At 40.5% G+C, this 16,849-nt stretch overlaps 1 protein-coding gene across 2 annotated transcripts in view; it reads right to left on the bottom strand.

Annotated features, from left to right (window-relative positions):
* Nucleotides 1-16,569, bottom strand: part of NAA15 (N-alpha-acetyltransferase 15, NatA auxiliary subunit) — an 82,995-nt gene extending 66,426 nt beyond the window's left edge. For both annotated transcript variants that reach the window (XM_055317025.1, XM_055317026.1), the window contains exon 1: nucleotides 16,238-16,569. In XM_055317025.1, coding sequence (XP_055173000.1) covers nucleotides 16,238-16,291 — 54 coding nt within the window. In that variant the 5' untranslated portion in view covers nucleotides 16,292-16,569. The remainder of the gene's footprint in view (nucleotides 1-16,237) is intronic.
* Nucleotides 16,570-16,849: the final 280 nt, after the last annotated feature.

Here is a 16,849-nt window from a genome sequence, read left to right as displayed (position 1 = left end):
CTGGGGGTTGTGAGTTCAAGCCCCACGACGAGGGTAGAGTTTACTTACAAAAAAAAATTCTTAAGTTTTAATAAAGCACTACGATATCAGTTACAGCTTACAATATTTAGATTTGACCCAGCCTGACCAAATGCAGGAAATATGAAATCAGAAACTAAATCAAACTATACAATTAAGGGGAACAAAGGGTCTGAGATGATGGAAATATTCTACATCTTGAATGGGGTATATGCAATTCTTTATTTTTTTTTAATATTTTATTTATTTATTCATGAGACACCCAGGGAGAGGCAGAGACACAGGCAGAGGGAGAAGCAGGCTACCCCCATGGAGCCCGATGCGGGACTCGATCCCGGATCCTGGTATCACAACAGGGGCCGAAAGCAGACACCCAACCTCTGAGCCAACCAGGCATCCTGGGGTATATGCAATTCTCAAAATGAATAGAACACTACCTTCAAGACAACTAATAAAACAGTCTACTCGACACCTGTGCATTTTACTGTAAGTTATACTTTAATTTTTGAGAATTTTTTTTTTTTTTAAGAAAACACAGAGGGGTGCCTGTGTGGCACAGTTAAGCATCTAACTCTTGGTTTTGGCTCAGGTCATGATCTTAGAGTCAGGAGATCAAGTCCCAAGTTGGGCTCCGTGCTCAGTAGTCTCCTCTCCCTCTGTGCTTTCCTGTTGCACTCTCTCTCTCTAAAATAAATCTCTAGGGCATGGGTGGCTCAGTGGTTGAGCATCTGCCTTTGGCTTAGGTTGTGATTCCAGGGTCCTGGGATCGAGTCCCACATCGGGCTCCTGTGGGGAGCCTGCTTCTCCCTCTGCCTGTGTCTCTGCCTCTCCCTGTGTCTCTCATGAATAAATAAAATCTTTAAAAATAAATAAATATTTAAAAAACAAAAGAACATAGGGTCTATCCTCCCTTTCTTAATATTACTGTAGTTGGAACTCCCACTTGCAGACATTATGTTGTCCTTCTCATATCAGATAATTTCTGACAAACTACAACCGTGAAAACAAATCCTGTGGATGACTTTTCTCCTCCTAGTTTTACGCTATTTTTTACAACGTTTCTCTTCTACAATAAAAAAGCAAAACGAAGATCCACTGAGATAAGACGGAAGACTAACCAAGTCAAGGCTACTTTATAGTTTCCAGTTGGAGGAGACCTTCAATGTCGCAAAAGAGGTCACACAGCTCCTGTCTACTGCCAGCTCACTCTTTATTAAATCATTTTCATATATACTGAGCCAAACTTTATCTCACTCTAACTTCTGCTTACTGATTTTAGCTCTAAGAGTTCAGTTTTCTCTTTCAAGCTTATCATCTTTGTTCTTTAACTGTTCCTCATATGAAAGTTTTAAGTCCTTCAACAATCTGGGCTTCTCTCTGAGGCTGAGACAGTATTGTTTCCATACTTGTACATTTTTTCAAAACTAGTAAAATCTCCACACACACACAAAAAGGATAATTTAAATGAGGTTGCTAAATTTTGTTTTTTCTAAATATTTTTTTAAAAAATCTGTCATTAATATTTGACAAAATCAAAGGCCTGTCAGTCCTTTAAAAGGAACAAACAGGGGCACTTGGGTGGCTCAGCAGTTGAGCCTGCTTCTCCCTCTGCCTCTCTGTCTCATGAATAAATAAAATCTTAAAAAAAATAAAATAAAAACAAACAAAAGGAACAAATACACAATCTCAGAATAAAAGAAAGATCTGTGGGAATTTTACACCAATATTCTTGTAGCCGATCAGCCTGAGGGAGTCATTGGTCTACAACTAAGTTTTGGACCCAAAAGTTAAAATTAGATATGGCCTTACTAGCAGCAGAATTCAATGTGACAATCACCATCTGCTTTCTGGATACTACGCCACTGTTAATGCACTGTAAAATGTGTTTTATCTTACTTTTTTTCAGCATTAAGCTATGTCACCAGAGAAAGAAGTTAAAGATTTCAATAGAATTCTGCTAAAGAAATGCTATAAGCTATGAAATCTAATGCTAGGAAGAGGACACAATTCAGTAAAACTCAAAAGTATCTATAGAAGTTTGATAGTTAAAAAAAAAATAAACTTGTTCAAGTTATATATATAAAATCTGAACAGTAATTTAAAAAACCACCATTACTGTCAAGCATAGCACCTAAAAATAAAAATATATTCTTTATAGGATAATGACTGCCCCCTAACTTCTAAACACTCCACAACTCCTCATCAAAATCATACAGACCAAGAAAGAAAGCAAACAAAATCACACAAAACCAGCATTATTAAGAAGATGAGACAGCTAGGGAAGCCTGGGTGGCTCAGTGGTTGAGAGTCTGTCTTTGGAGCAGGTCAGGTCCCGGGATCGAGTCCCGCGTCGGGCTCCCTGCAGAGAGGCTGCTTCTCGCTCTGCCTTTGTCTCTGCCTCTCTCTCTCTCTCTCTCTCTCTCATGAATAGTCTTAAAAAAAAAAAAAGACAGCTAAAAATTCCAGCTTACATGTATGTGCATAAATACCCAAGATCAGACACCTCAATGGGAACTGTCCAAAAGAGCAATACAACAGGGTTGAAGTGGTGACTGAATACATGTAATATTAATATTAACTAGGATTCACCCTCATCCTGAAAGGCCCCATCCTGAAAGGAAGACCTCCTGAGAGACATGATCGATGAGCAATGGCCACTAGAGTCAAGAGGAGGCGGCTCAAAAAGTCTGTGAAGGGATCCCTGGGTGGCGCAGCGGTTTGGCGCCTGCCTTTGGCCCAGGGCGCGATCCTGGAGACCCGGGATCGAATCCCACGTCGGGCTCCCGGTGCATGGAGCCTGCTTCTCCCTCTGCCTATGTCTTTGCCTCTCTCTCTCTATCTATCATAAATAAATAAAAATACAAAAAAAAAAGTCTGTGAAGACCATCTCTTGAACAAATGGTGTTGGGAAAACTGGACAGTAAAATGCACAGGAATGAATGAACCTGGACCACTTTCTTACATCATACACAAAAATTCAAAAGAGATGAAAGACCTAAATGTGAGACATGAAACCATAAATAAATAAATAAATAAATAAATTAATTAATTAATTAATTAATAAAACGAGAAGAGAACACAGGCAGTAATTTCTCTGACATCAGCAGTAGCAACTTCTAAATATGTCTTCTGAGGCAAGGGAAACCAAAGCAGAAACAAACTATTCGGACTACAATCAAAATAAAAGGCTTCTGCACATTGATAGAATCAATCAACAAAACAGCAAGGCAATCTACTGAATGAGAAGATATTTACAAATGACATACCAATAAAGGGTTAGTATCCAAAAGATATGAAGAACTTACAAAAACCCAACACCCAAAACACAAATAATCCAATTAAAAAATAGGCAGAAGACATGAAAAGACACTTTTCCAAAGAAGACAAACAGATGGCCAACAGACACAAAAGATGCTGGACATCACTTACCATCAGAGAAGTGCAAATCAAAACTACAAGGAGATATTGTCACCTTACACGGGTCCAAATGGCTAAAATCAACAATGTAAGAAACAACAGGTATTGGCGAGGATGTGGACAAAAGGGCAACCCTTTTGTACCTACGGTGGGAACACACAGTGGTACAGCCACTGTAGGAAATAGGAGCGTTCTTGAAAAGTTAAAAAAATAAAGGTGCCTGACTGGCTCAGTTGGTAGAGTGTGCAACTCTTGATCTCAAGGTTGTGGATTCAAGCCCCAAGTTGGGATTGCTTAAAAAAGAGATTACTTAAAACTAAAATCTTTAAAAAACAAACAAAAAAAAGTTAAAAATAGAACTACCCCACAATCCAGCAATTACACTACTAGGCATTTACCCAAAGAATACAAAAACACTATTTCAAAGGGACACATACCCCCCAATGTTTATAGCAGCATTATCAACAATAGCTAAATAATGGAAAGAAGCCAAATGTCCATTGACTGATGAATGGATAGAGATGTGGTATATATATATATACAATAAGATATTACTTAGCCATAAAAAAGAATGAAATCTTGCACGTGCAACATGGATGGAACTAGAATGTATTATGCTAAGTGAAATAAGTCAGAGAAAGACAAATATCACGTGATTTCACTCATGTGGAATTTAAGAAACAAACAAATAAGGGGAAAAGAGACACAAACCAAGAATCAGACTCTTTAACTACAAAAAACAAACTGATGGGGACGCCTGGGTGGCTCAGCAGTTGGGCGGCTGCCTTCAGCCCAGGTCATGATCCCGGATCCAAGATCGAGTCCCACATCGGGCTCCCTGCGAGGAGCCTGCTTCTCCCTCTGCCTGCATCTCAGCCTGCGTTTGCGTCTCTGCCTCTCTCAGTCAGTGTCTCTCATGAATAAATAAATAAGTCTTAACCCCCTCCCCCATGGTCACCACAGGGGAGGTGGACAGGGGGATGGGAGAAATAGGTGATAGAGATTAAGGAGTGTACCTGTGGGCAGCCCGGGTGGCTCAGCGGTTTAGCGCCACCTTTGGCCCAGGGATCCTGGAGACCTGGGATCAAGTCCCACGTCGGGCTCCCTGCGTGGAGCCTGCTTCTCCCTCAGCCTGTGTCTCTGCCTCTCTCTTTCTCTCTCTGTGTCTCTCATGAAAAAGTAAATAAAATCTTTAAAAAAAAAAAAAAAAGGAGTGTACTTGTGATGAGCACCAAGCGATGTATGGAAGTGTGGAATCACTATATTGCACACCTGAAACTAGTATTACACAGTACGTTAACTAACTGGAATTTAAACAAAAACTGGGGGGGGAAAAATCAAAGGTAGTGGTTTTAGCAAAGCATAGCCTTCAAGGAGAAGGAGCACCTTCACACTTGAAGGCCTCACAGAGAAGTCACTGAAGATGAAGACTACTAAAATGATGACAGAACAATTGGAAAGAGGTGGAAGAGACACATTTATTTAAAAAATGATTCGCTGTAGTGAAAGAGGGTGCTCTCTTGAACTAAGAGGTTGAGGAAGCCACACAAACCCCAAGCCAAAGATAAAACGGTCTATACTGTTGATCTAGTAAAATCCATCATAACCTGAACAAAAAAAAAAGAACCTAGCATCTATACCAAGTTACTTATATGGAAAAAGTAAAAAAAAACCTTGTGGCAGATTAAAACACACCCGAAAAAGCCTAGTGATAAAAAAAGGGGAAACATGTAATACAACTCCATCACTAATTAATTAATGCTGTATGAGTTACAGTGAGGTATGTCAGTTACTCCTTAATAACTGGAAAAAAATAATTATATACCAAATAAACACATAAAAGACTTCAAATCAGATGTTCAAAATTTTAAATGGACAAACAATAATAAAATATAAAACAGGTACTGAACTAAAGAAACAAAGGACAACTCCATCTCAGAAATGAAAACAAAACTTCGAGATCTATGATCCTAAGAGATAGAAAATAGGAATGCTTCTCAAATAAATGAAAAAAAGATGAAAATTAAAGGAAAAGGAAACGACAGAGATAGGAAAAGGAGATCCAACGGGCAAAGATCATCAAATAAAATAGAACTGATAAGCGATAATTTTTTTTTAAAGATTTTATTTATTTATGAGAGACAGAGACAGAGAGAGAGAGACAGAGACACAGGCAGAGGGAGAAGCAGGCTCCATGCAGGGAGCCCTCTCTCTCTGGGTCTCTCATGAATAAGTAAAATCTTAAAAAAAAACTTCAGCTAAAGGTCTGCTTGTGAATATAAACTAAATTTAGTCATAGAACTAAATCTAAGACAAAGATATTGATGAGGGTGAAAGAAGAGTATATAAAATGACATACTCTCACCAGCAAAATAACTTAATTTTTTAATTACTTAAAGATTTTTATTTATTCATGAGAGACTTGGGCGGGGGGGGGGGGCAGCAAAGGCAGAGAGAGAGACAGGCAGGCTCCCTGTGGAGCAGGGTGCCCGACGGAGGACTTGATTCCAGAACCCTGGGATCATGACCTGAGCCGAAGGTAGACACTTAACTGAGCCACTCAGGGACCCTAAAAATAACTTTAAAATGTCAAAGAAAAAGAGACATGGAAAAAGAAGTAAAGCAGAAGAAATCCATTGCCTCACACATAAGAAAATGAGACTGAATGCATTTAATTTACAGCTAACAAATCAAATAGCAAAAGCCTAAATAAGAAGAAAAAAAAAAAAGACGACTAAGGGAACTTTTCAAAGGTAAAAATACAAAGATAACTGACTAGAACAAAAATATAAACCTTCCTAAATACGGAAAAATACACAAAACAAAAAAATCAAATGAAATATAAGACACATAATAACATAAAACAAAATGAGATCAATGAAAAAACTGAAGTTCTTAATAGACTACACCTACAACAAAACAAGTACTAATTCACATGCTTTATCATTTGCCAGGCACTTTTATACATAGCTCACTACCTGACCAGTAAAGTGTGTCAGAATAATACTGTTTTATCTCTGTTTTTACTCAGATTTGCAAACTGAGTCTTTTTTTTTTTTAAAGATTTTATTTATTTATTCATGATAGAGAGAGGAAGAGACACAGGCAGAGAGAAGCAGGCTCCATGCCAGGAGCCCGACGCGGGACGCAATCCCAGAACTCCGGGATTGCACCCTGGGCCAAAGGCAGATGCTCAACCACTGAGCCACCCAGGTATCCCCCAAACTGAGTCTTAAAGAGAGTAAGGGATAAAAAACAAAGCAGAGCCAGGATTCAAACCCACCATCCTTCTATTGTTCTTTCCACACCAGGCTCACTCCACTGAACATCAAAATTGTTTCAAAACACCACTTGAAGAAATGTGTAATATTTTGTTTTTAAAATACTGTCTTCCCACAAAAAAAAAAAAATCTTTAAGATGAATTGGCCAGTAACTTTTGATAGCCTGGAACAAAGCTTTTCTTTAAGAAGGAAAACACTAAAATAAATGAATGAATGAATGAATGAATGAATGAATGAATAAATAAATAAGGAAGGAAGGAAGGAAAACACTGAAATAAGTTTAAGTCTTCTTAGTGGCTGTGGCAACTAAGATGGCAAAGAATGTGATACTATCGCGGGTTCTAAACCCAAGAAGTTCAAGCTTAGGAAATAATCACATGCCAGAATGAAGGAAGAGTTACCCAGACCACTCCATCACTAAGTAAGATAAAGTAGAGTCAGTTCTGCTATAATGCTTGATTGGAAAACACATTTGTTCCAACATGACTGACATATTAAGGAATATTCTGAACAGACTAATTTTCAAATTTCATAATTGTGGGATTTTGTCCATGTAAGTACTAGGTTTGAATAAATAAATTGAATAAATAAAGAAAACTGCATTCAGCTGCAACAAGCCACATAGGCATGTAAAGAACAGACATACACCTCAAACGTCTAGCAGCTACATCACATCAGTTCTGTGTTATGAGCCACACCCATCCATATCTGGTGTTACAACTTTCCCTCAGATTTTAGATAAATTTCCATCCATTACTTCAAAATAATTCACAAACTGCAACCCTTCTGACACTCACTTCCACAAACAAACTTCTGGTCTTTTCCAAAGTAAAGTGCAGTATTTATTCTATAGTATTTATGTGTTTGTTAACCATTTAACATATGTAAAAATTGTGCTATCATTTTAATTCGGTTCTTACCTTTGCTTTTTTTTCCACTAGTGAAATTTCTGAGTGTTGTGCCTAACCCCATTTTTTCCATAAGCCCTGTGGTTTTAATTGCATAATTTTGCATAGTATAGTGACTTTTAGGAACTCATTTGTCCCGATACAGCACAAGTGACTGTATATAAAGCAATCAGAAATCTACTCTTAACAATAATGTAAGTACTGGCTATACTTATTACACTTTCCTTAAAGGAAAGATGGAAGATTTACATCAGCTAATGTGTAAGAAGAGCTTAGCATAAAATCTGGGTGAAAATAGATATTCAATAAATGCCAGTTTACTTCATTTTCCTTCTTCTTAAAGATTCTGACTCAATTCCAAAGCAATGATAATCAAAGATGATCCTGTAATCTCCAATGAGATCTCTCTGAAAAATAAAGAGTACCAGACTAAGTAGAAGCCATTATTAAAAGAAGAAAAAAAAAATTTTAACTGGAACAACCATGTGTGGAAGTAAACAACCAACCTTAAGGGGTTTTTCCCCCTAGGTCTATACTTTTAAAAGCAAACTTTCATTTCTCCTTTTATATACAAGATATGTAGACAGAACAACTCTTACAGATAACACACAGGATTATTTAAATAATCTCCTACATAATGAAATGAAATGGAATCTTTAAGATTAAAAATATCACTGGGTAGAGGGGCCTGGCTGACTCAGTGGGTAGAGCATACAACCCTTGATCTTGGGGTCATGGGTTCAAGCCCCATTTTGGGCGAAGGGCTTAGTTAAAAAAGAAAAAGGAAAAAAATCATTGGCTTAGAATAAGATTATAATTTGCCCAGTAGGCTTGGACAGAAATTTCAAATTATCTCAACTGAAAATGTGTTCCTGTTATACTAACCAAAGAAAATTTCAGTGGAATAGAGCATATCAGGCAACAAAAATACTAACCACTCCCTCATTTATTTCTATACTACAATTTTATTTTACTTTTAAATAGCCAAAAAGATTGCATTTATTAAATTAAAATTTTGATGAATTATTTTAATTCCAAATTATGTAGTGAACAACAGAATTCCTATCTTACTTAAGGGGGAAAAGCCATATGCAACAAGTTAAACTAGTTTTTGAAAGTTATAACTTCAACACAAGTTTGTACAGCACACATTATAAAACAGCTTACATGTTAGGTATACAGCTGATATTCCAGGGAAATTCTCAAAAGTCAAGAATACAATCACGGCATAAAATTCCCTCCTTTCCAAACCCTAATACTTCTATTAGGAACCATCACTCTTTTAAACCTCTTCACTTGCTCTTCTTACCATCAACATTGGCAACTGACATGCTCTTCAAAACTACTTTTCAGGGATCCCTGTGTGGCGCGGCGGTTTGGTGCCTGCCTTTGGCCCAGGGCGCGATACTGGAGACCCGGGATCGAATCCCACATCGGGCTCCCGGTGCATGGAGCCTGCTTCTCCCTCTGCCTGTGTCTCTGCCTCTCTCTCTCTCTCTGTGACTATCATAAATAAATAAAAATTTAAAAAAAAAAAACTACTTTTCAATAAGAATCTTAAGTTTTTCTCTCTTCAACAGGACTACAACCTATAAATAGCAAAGTTGTATTTAGATGTGGAAACTGATGGCTGGCCAGGCTCTCTGATTAATTATGTGGCTTGCTCTGTACACCAGCTTCCCAGCATACCTTTCCAATTCCAAAAATTCACGTTGAGCTTTACATTTTCTGTAAAACACTCACAAAGCAACTCTAATCTACAAAATTTTCCCTTCCCCTTTTATAATAGCATATGCACTGGTCCTCACCCCCAAACTTGTGTTAGAATCAGTTGCAGAGCTTTATGAAACTGTAAATGACTGAGCCTTACTATCTGATTCAGCAGGCTCCTAACAACAAACATCCTCATTTAATTCAGATGCCATTTTTTTCCTCCAGTACTAAAACAACCAAAACAGAAACAATAAAATTTCCTCTTATTATGCTTCTGCGACTGGAGAAAGGCCATGTAAACAAGCTAATACTATGATTCATCCGTAAATGAAACTTCTAAGGTCTTACCGGGTAATACAGGTTCTGCCTGCCATCCTACCATTACCTCATGTAACAATGTACTCCATCTACAATGCCAAGGCCCAGTAACTCCCTTTTTCAAAAACCTTTATGTAAGAACATAATCCAAAAGAGCTTTCTCTCTTGTCACTGTTTTAACACTCATTTTATGCAACCAGTACTTATTCAGTGTGTCTGTTACGGTACACAATTTCAACCAATGGGGGTACAGTAACAGAAAGAAGGCCCTGTCATCATAAAACCTACATTTTAGTTATAAAAGACAAGTGATAAGTTACTTGCTCATATAAGTCATATGGCAATACAGTGTTATAGAGGAAAAAAAAAGTAAAGAAAATAAGATTGAGCTGAGGAGGGCTTCTGGTTGAGGCAGGCCTCTATAAAACATTCAGAGAACATCTGAACAGAATTCTAAGAGAAGAAATGTGCCATGCAGGTATGTGGGGGAGAAAATTCTGAACAGTTCTTTGCATATGATCCCTTATATAACCCAGCTTTTTATGTCCAAAAACACTTTTATGAACAAGAAGATATATTTGAATCAATGCTCTGTGTGAACTGCATTGTCAAAAGCACAAATATTAAAGGAAATAATGCATGCTAAACAAAGAGATCCCTTCAGCTAAAGCAGGTTGGCCAGTAGTTCTCCAATCCTCCAGCCATATAGGGCACCATGCCTGCCTCTGTGGAAACTCTTTTAACCAGTGCTTCAAAGTAATAACTTGGGATAGCAATTCTATTATCATCAGAAAACTTAGTTTGTGTAATCCCCAATAATGACCCAAGACTGCAAACCTTTAAAACACCCACAGTACTGAACATTAAATTCATCTCCCTATTAAACTTTTTGCATGCTTTTCTGAACATACAGTGTTGCCTACAACTATTAAAAACTAAACTGTGGTCAATCTTTTTTTTAAAACCAGAGTACTCTATTCTCCAAATAATCTGTACAAAGAAGTACTTTAACCTGCTCTCAACCCAAAAGAATCACTTTTGAAACATTTCAGGTTTCTAACACAATAAACCACTTAAATATATACGCTTTGAAAAAAAAAATATATAAATATATACGCTTTGGGGGTGCCTGGGTGCCACAGTCAGTTAAGCCACTGACTCCTGATTTCAGCTCAGGTCATGATCTCAGAATGAGATTGAGCCCCACGTCTGGCTCTATGAGGGCATGGAGTCTGCTTCTCCCTCTGCCTGTGTCTCTGCCTGTGTGTGTGTGTGTCTCATTAATAAATAAATAAAATCTTTAAAAATAATAATAAATATAAAAATTACACACTTTGCCAATTTAAATAAAAATATATCTTTGTTCAGTCATACTACATCCCATTCCAGAAAGGATTTAGGGCAGAAATAAAAAGGAAAACAAAACCGTGAATTCACCACATTATCAAACAGTTTTTTTCTCCTAAAATTTTTACAGACTTAAAAAAAAAAGTATTTGGTGTATTTTACAATATAGTATATTTACATTAGAGCAAAATTTCTAGGACGCTTTCAGGAAAAAAATGTAGTCTAGCTTAAACATTTGATTGCCTACAGTGTGCAAAAGAAAAAGGACTTCATAGCAGGTAAAACTTTGTTTCCATTTCTTTGTTTTTTTTCTTTGTTACATTCTGAACACATGCAGGGAAGCCAAAAGCATATTAAAACCAGTTTCAAGGTTACTGTCCACATTCAGTTGCAAAACTAGAATTGTCACATAGAAATTTAAGTCAAGGGCACTTCCACATATATACGGAAAATTTACTTGACAATTCCTAATCTTAATTTCACCTGCAACTAAATCCAACCTAAGTATCATCCAACTGTAGAAAGAGCACTTTTTTCCAAACGCAATACACTGCATGAAATAATTTGCCTATGGGATGCCTGGGTGGCTCAGTGGTTGAGCATCTCCCTTTGGCTCAGGGCATGATCCTAGGGTCTGGGATCCAGAACTGCATCGGGGTCCTTGTGGGGGAGTATGCTTCTCCCTCTGCCTGTCTCTGCCTCTCTGTGTCTTTCATGAATAAAATCTTGAAAGAAAGAAAAGAAGAGAAAAAAAAAAGAAAGACACGAAGAATGAATCTGCCTACAATGTGCAGGTACCTACAATACATCTAGCCACCTACAAACCTACAATTATTACAATACTTTTACCTAACTCCCTCTCCATAGGATACCTCCCCACCCCCGCCCCCACGAAATAGACAAACACTAGGCAGATATGATACAAATGCCCTGAGCTAACAAACAAATTGATTCTTGAATCTAAACACTAAGCTTTTAACCTTAATCTCAGTCTGTTTCCTTAATAAAAATGTCCCTACCTTGAGAAGGTTTTTTTTTTTTTGAGAAGTTTTAAGAATAAAGAAGGATCCACAAAGAGCACTGTCCAAAAAGGTAACCATATACCACCACATGTGGCTATTTGAATTTAAACTTAATTTAAAAATTTAATTCCTCAATTGCACTAGCCATATTTCAGGTGTACAACAGCCACATGTGACTAATAGCTATCATATTGGACAGAGCAGATACAGGACATTTCCATCACTACAGAAAGGTCTATCGTGCGTGCAGTACAAATGCTAAGTTTTCAGCAAATCACAAAAATTATCACCTTGCCATACTAACTTCTCTTACCACTTTTCTAGGAAAGATAATTTCTGTCCTCTAGATTTTTAACTAACAACATAAATCATTCAGGCAAAAGTCCAAAAATAGACTAATATTTTAAATACTCCCAACTTAGGACTTTAGCCCTCACATTAATACCTTAGGAAAAGAAGAGCAGTGGCAGCAATAGTCATCAAGCTGGTAACACTGGAGTGTAAAGCATTTGGGTATATCCAACTTGTCCAAGTGGGCTAACATCTAAAAAGGTGTGAATCTCATTCCACCTCAGCAACTCATTCTCCCCACCCTTAACCTAGATCCCAAAAAAGTCGTGTAAAAATCTGTTTATTCCCTCAAACTATTTAAGTAAACAAACCATCAAGAGTAGGCAAAGTCACCATTTTCTAATGAGTTCGTTTTCCAAACTGTTGAAATAGTGTATAATTACAACAAAAAGCCCACAAAAACACCGCTTCTGGTAAACACACATAACTGTTCTTTAAACTAAAACCCATACAGAATAGATATATCATATTAAATTAATCCCCTGCCCTTTCTCTAGACAAATTATAGACAAGACACATTTTGTAGGCATTTTGACCAATTTACAATTCTTTAGTCAGAAAACAGGTAATACATTTAAAAAAGGGCCCAATTTGCAACAAACTGAGTTTTAGATATCACCTCAACTAGAACAAGCCAAGTGAATCCACTACACAAACTTTTTGAGTTTCCTTTGAAAAATTAAGGCTAACACATAAAATTACTTTGTAATTGAGGTTTTAAATATCTAAAATACGGGGATCCCTGGGTGGCGCAGCGGTTTGGCGCCTGTCTTTGGCCCGGGGCGCGATCCTGGAGACCCGGGATCGAATCCCACATCGGGCTCCCGGTGCATGGAGCCTGCTTCTCCCTCTCCCTGTGTCTCTGCCTCTCTCTCTCTCTCTCTCTCTCTGTGACTATCATAAGTAAATAAATAAAAAAAAAATTTAAATATTTAAAATACAAACTACATTTACTAAAGGAACCTACTACAAACAAGTATGGTACAACTAACAAAGTAGTAGCCCAAAAGGTGAATACTAGTGGAATGATTTAACAGTTACCAACCTAACACCTGGTTACAGGCATTAAGATATGCCCAACTTTTCAGAGGTGATGGGGCTTAAATCAAAAGAGCTATAACCTACCATAAAAACTGAGAAAGCAGAAACAACTGTGAAAAAGCAAATACTAAGTATGCTTTTGGTTAGGAATGCTTTCTTCATTCCTAATATAATAAAATAAGAACATTACACCCCCTTTTCTTTAGCAATTTTTGCATTTCTTTTGCATATACCGTATCATTAGTAACTCCTTTAGCACTTTGATTCTAGCAATGAACTTAAAAGTTCTGCCGCACTATCACAACCAGAAAAAAAAAATAATAATACGTGAAATGCTTAATCAAAAAATGCTTTCTATGAAGAGCTGAACTGTGGTACATCCATATCACAGTATTCTACTCAACAATAAAAAGGCACAAACTAGTATTGGTACAGCCAACAACTGAGATAAATCTCAAGGGAATTATATTGCATTAAAACAAGATCAAAAATTAAAAAAAAAAAAGAAACCAAGGCCAATCCTAAAAGTTATATAGTGTATGATTCTTCTCAGTAAACATTCTTGAAATGACCAAGACTATAGAAATACAGAACATGACAGTAGCGGCTGCCAGAGTTTGGGGGTAGAGAGCCTAGAAAGGAGGTGGGAGCCTGTGGTTCTAAAAGGGCAACAGAAAGATCCTTGTGCTGAAGGAACCATTCTGTATACAGACTGTAGTGGTGGTTATGTAATTACACTTGTGATAACACTGCATGGAACTCTATACACACAAATTAGTACAAGTAAACTGGAGAAATTAAATAAGATTGGTAGAGTATATCAAAATGTTACAATAATGAACTACAGTTTAGCAAGACATTATTAGCACTGGGGAAACTGGGGAAAGGGTACAAGGGATCTCTGTATTATTCTTTAAAACTACATGTAAATCTACAGTTATCTCCAAATAAAAAGTTTGGTTTTTCAAAAACTGCTACTCTAACAATTGGGATAATTTTAATATCAACTGTATACTCCATAGGGAGTAACCATTAACAGTCTTATGGCTCTACAGGACAACTTCCTTGTTCTCAGAAAATGCTTGCTGGAGCATTTATGGATGGGATTCTATGTCTGCAAGTTACTCTTATGTGCACGGAAAGGGAGAGAAAGCAAATCTGGCAAAATGTTACATACTAAATTTAGCTGAAGGGTTTGGGAGTGCTCCTTGTACCCTTCTCTCAACTTTTCTGCTTGAATTTTTTTCCACAAAAAAAAAAAAAAAAAAAAAAAGACTGTTAAGGAGTAAGATTCAAGACAAATTTTCATCCTAAAACTACATTACAGTCAAACTTCCACACCAATCAGCCTTTTAAAACACTTAAAATAAACTGTTGTGTTAAAACTATGTCATAGTCCCCCATCTACACTCGTTATTCTTAAACCAAAAAGAGCTATAAGGATTTTGAAGTAAAAGAGCTATGCGATACTGGATGTGACTTTCTGATAAATCTTTCGACATAAATGGACTCCATCCGTAAGGCACGTTGGATATCTTCGTAAAATCAAAGTTAGTTCAAGATGGATCAGTCCTTCCATTTCCAGAAGACGGGATGCCCAAAACTGTTCTACTTTTCAAACAAAGTGAAGCTAATTAACAATCACGACGGAAAAACGGCCAACACGCTCATTCATGCACACACCCTCCAAATTTTAAGAGTCTTTTCTTAAGTCTGGCAAACAGCTCGTTCTCTGCACAAAGAAACGTGTGCACCGACGGGCAACCCACACGCTAAAAATGGCAAAACAAACATGGGCCACAACGTATGAACTTCTAGCGCCAGGGCCGCAAGACACAGTCTGCAACGTAAACAATGCCTCCAAACATCCCTGCAATGGCTAGTATCCGAGGGGGAGAGAGAGAGAGAGAGAGAGAGACAGAGGGGAGGGGGAAAAGAAAGAGAAAAGAAAGAAAAGAAAAGAAAAGAAAAGAAAAGAAAAGAAAAGAAAAGAAAAGAAAAGAAAAGGGCAGCAAACCGCACACAGAGGAAATATGTAGGGAAAACAAGGGAGTGTGAGCTACAGTCCGGAGGATCCGTCTCCCAAGTTCTCAGGCTGCTCGATTTTCTGCATCGGCGTTCATACGCTTTGTGGTCTCTAAGGGAAAATCCGTGTCCGCAACGTCTCCAACCGAAAACTCGGTAAACTTTTTTACGCTTCCACCCGGGCCGCCCCGGGCCGGGCGAGCGGGGGAGCGGGCGAGCGGGGAGCGGGGTGCGGGGAGCGGGGTGCGGGGTGGGGCGGTTTCCCGCTCGGGAGACCGAGGAATCACCGTCCGTGCCCAGCTCCGTGCAGGGACGAGGCAGCGAGCGCGGGGAGGCCGAGGCTCTGCGGCGTCCGGCCGGGGCGGGCGGGGACAGGTGAGCATCCCTCCCGCGCGGAGGACGCACGGGCAATGAATGAGCGGCGCCGCACCCGCACCACCTGTTCCCGCCCGGGGGCCGCGCCCGCCCGCCCTCCGCGGCCCCCGCCCGCCGGGCCTGCCCTCCCTTCCCTCGCGGCGGAGGGACGCCCGCCCGCCCGCCCGCCCGCCGCCGCCGCCGCCGCCGCCGTCCGCGAGCCCGAGCCCGAGCCCGAGCGCCGGGTAGGGGCCTACTCCGGATCCCCGGCCTCCGCGGCGCGCACGCGGACGCGCACCCGGGCGGCGGCGGCGAGGCCGGGGGGGCTTGGGCCGCCGGCCCGGGGCACGGAGGCGCGGTCCCGGCGGCGCCGAGGGGAGGGGTGACAGGCCCGGGCGCCGGCCGAGCCCTCCCGGTGCCGGCCCGCCGTCGCCCGCTCACCAAGATCCGCTTGAAGAGCGCGTTCTCCTTGGGCGGGAGGCTCACGGCCGGCATCGTTCCGGCTCCTCCCGCTGCTCCCGCCGCCGCCCGGCTCGGTCAGTCTGTGTCCGGCCGCCGCCGCCGCCGCCGCCGCCGCCGCCGCCGCCGCCGGCCCCTGGCTGCTTCAGCCTTGACTCGCCCCGACCCACCGCCGCCTCCGGGCCTCGAGTGTCACCGCGCCGCGCAGCCCCGACACCCCCTTCCCCTCCTCGTCTGTTTTTTCCTTTCTCACTCAACGCTGCCGCCGCCTCCCCCCCCCCACGGGTCTCCGTCGGCGGTTCACGTGGTAACTGAACAGACCGACAGAGGCAGCCAAAATGGCGGACGCGGAGGGCTTTCCCACCCGGGTCACGCCTCCCAGCGCGCAGGCGCGATGACCCCCTTTCCCCACCTCCGCTGTCCTAGAGCTTGCTGGGAAGCCCGGAGGCCGGAGGGTGGGCGGAGCCGGCGAGGGCCGCGGCAGGCCCCGCCCACCCCCGCCCCGCCTGCGCTGCGGCGGCTCTGCGCAGGCGCGGCGGGCGCTTTGCGAGCTGCGCTTCCCGCCGCCTTCCCGGGCGGCCTCTGTGCTCGGAG

This window comes from Nyctereutes procyonoides, unplaced genomic scaffold, assembly GCF_905146905.1.
Source record: "Nyctereutes procyonoides isolate TBG_1078 unplaced genomic scaffold, NYPRO_anot_genome, whole genome shotgun sequence".
Classification (NCBI taxonomy): Eukaryota; Metazoa; Chordata; class Mammalia; order Carnivora; family Canidae; genus Nyctereutes; species Nyctereutes procyonoides.
This window is presented reverse-complemented; position numbering and strand designations above follow the sequence as displayed.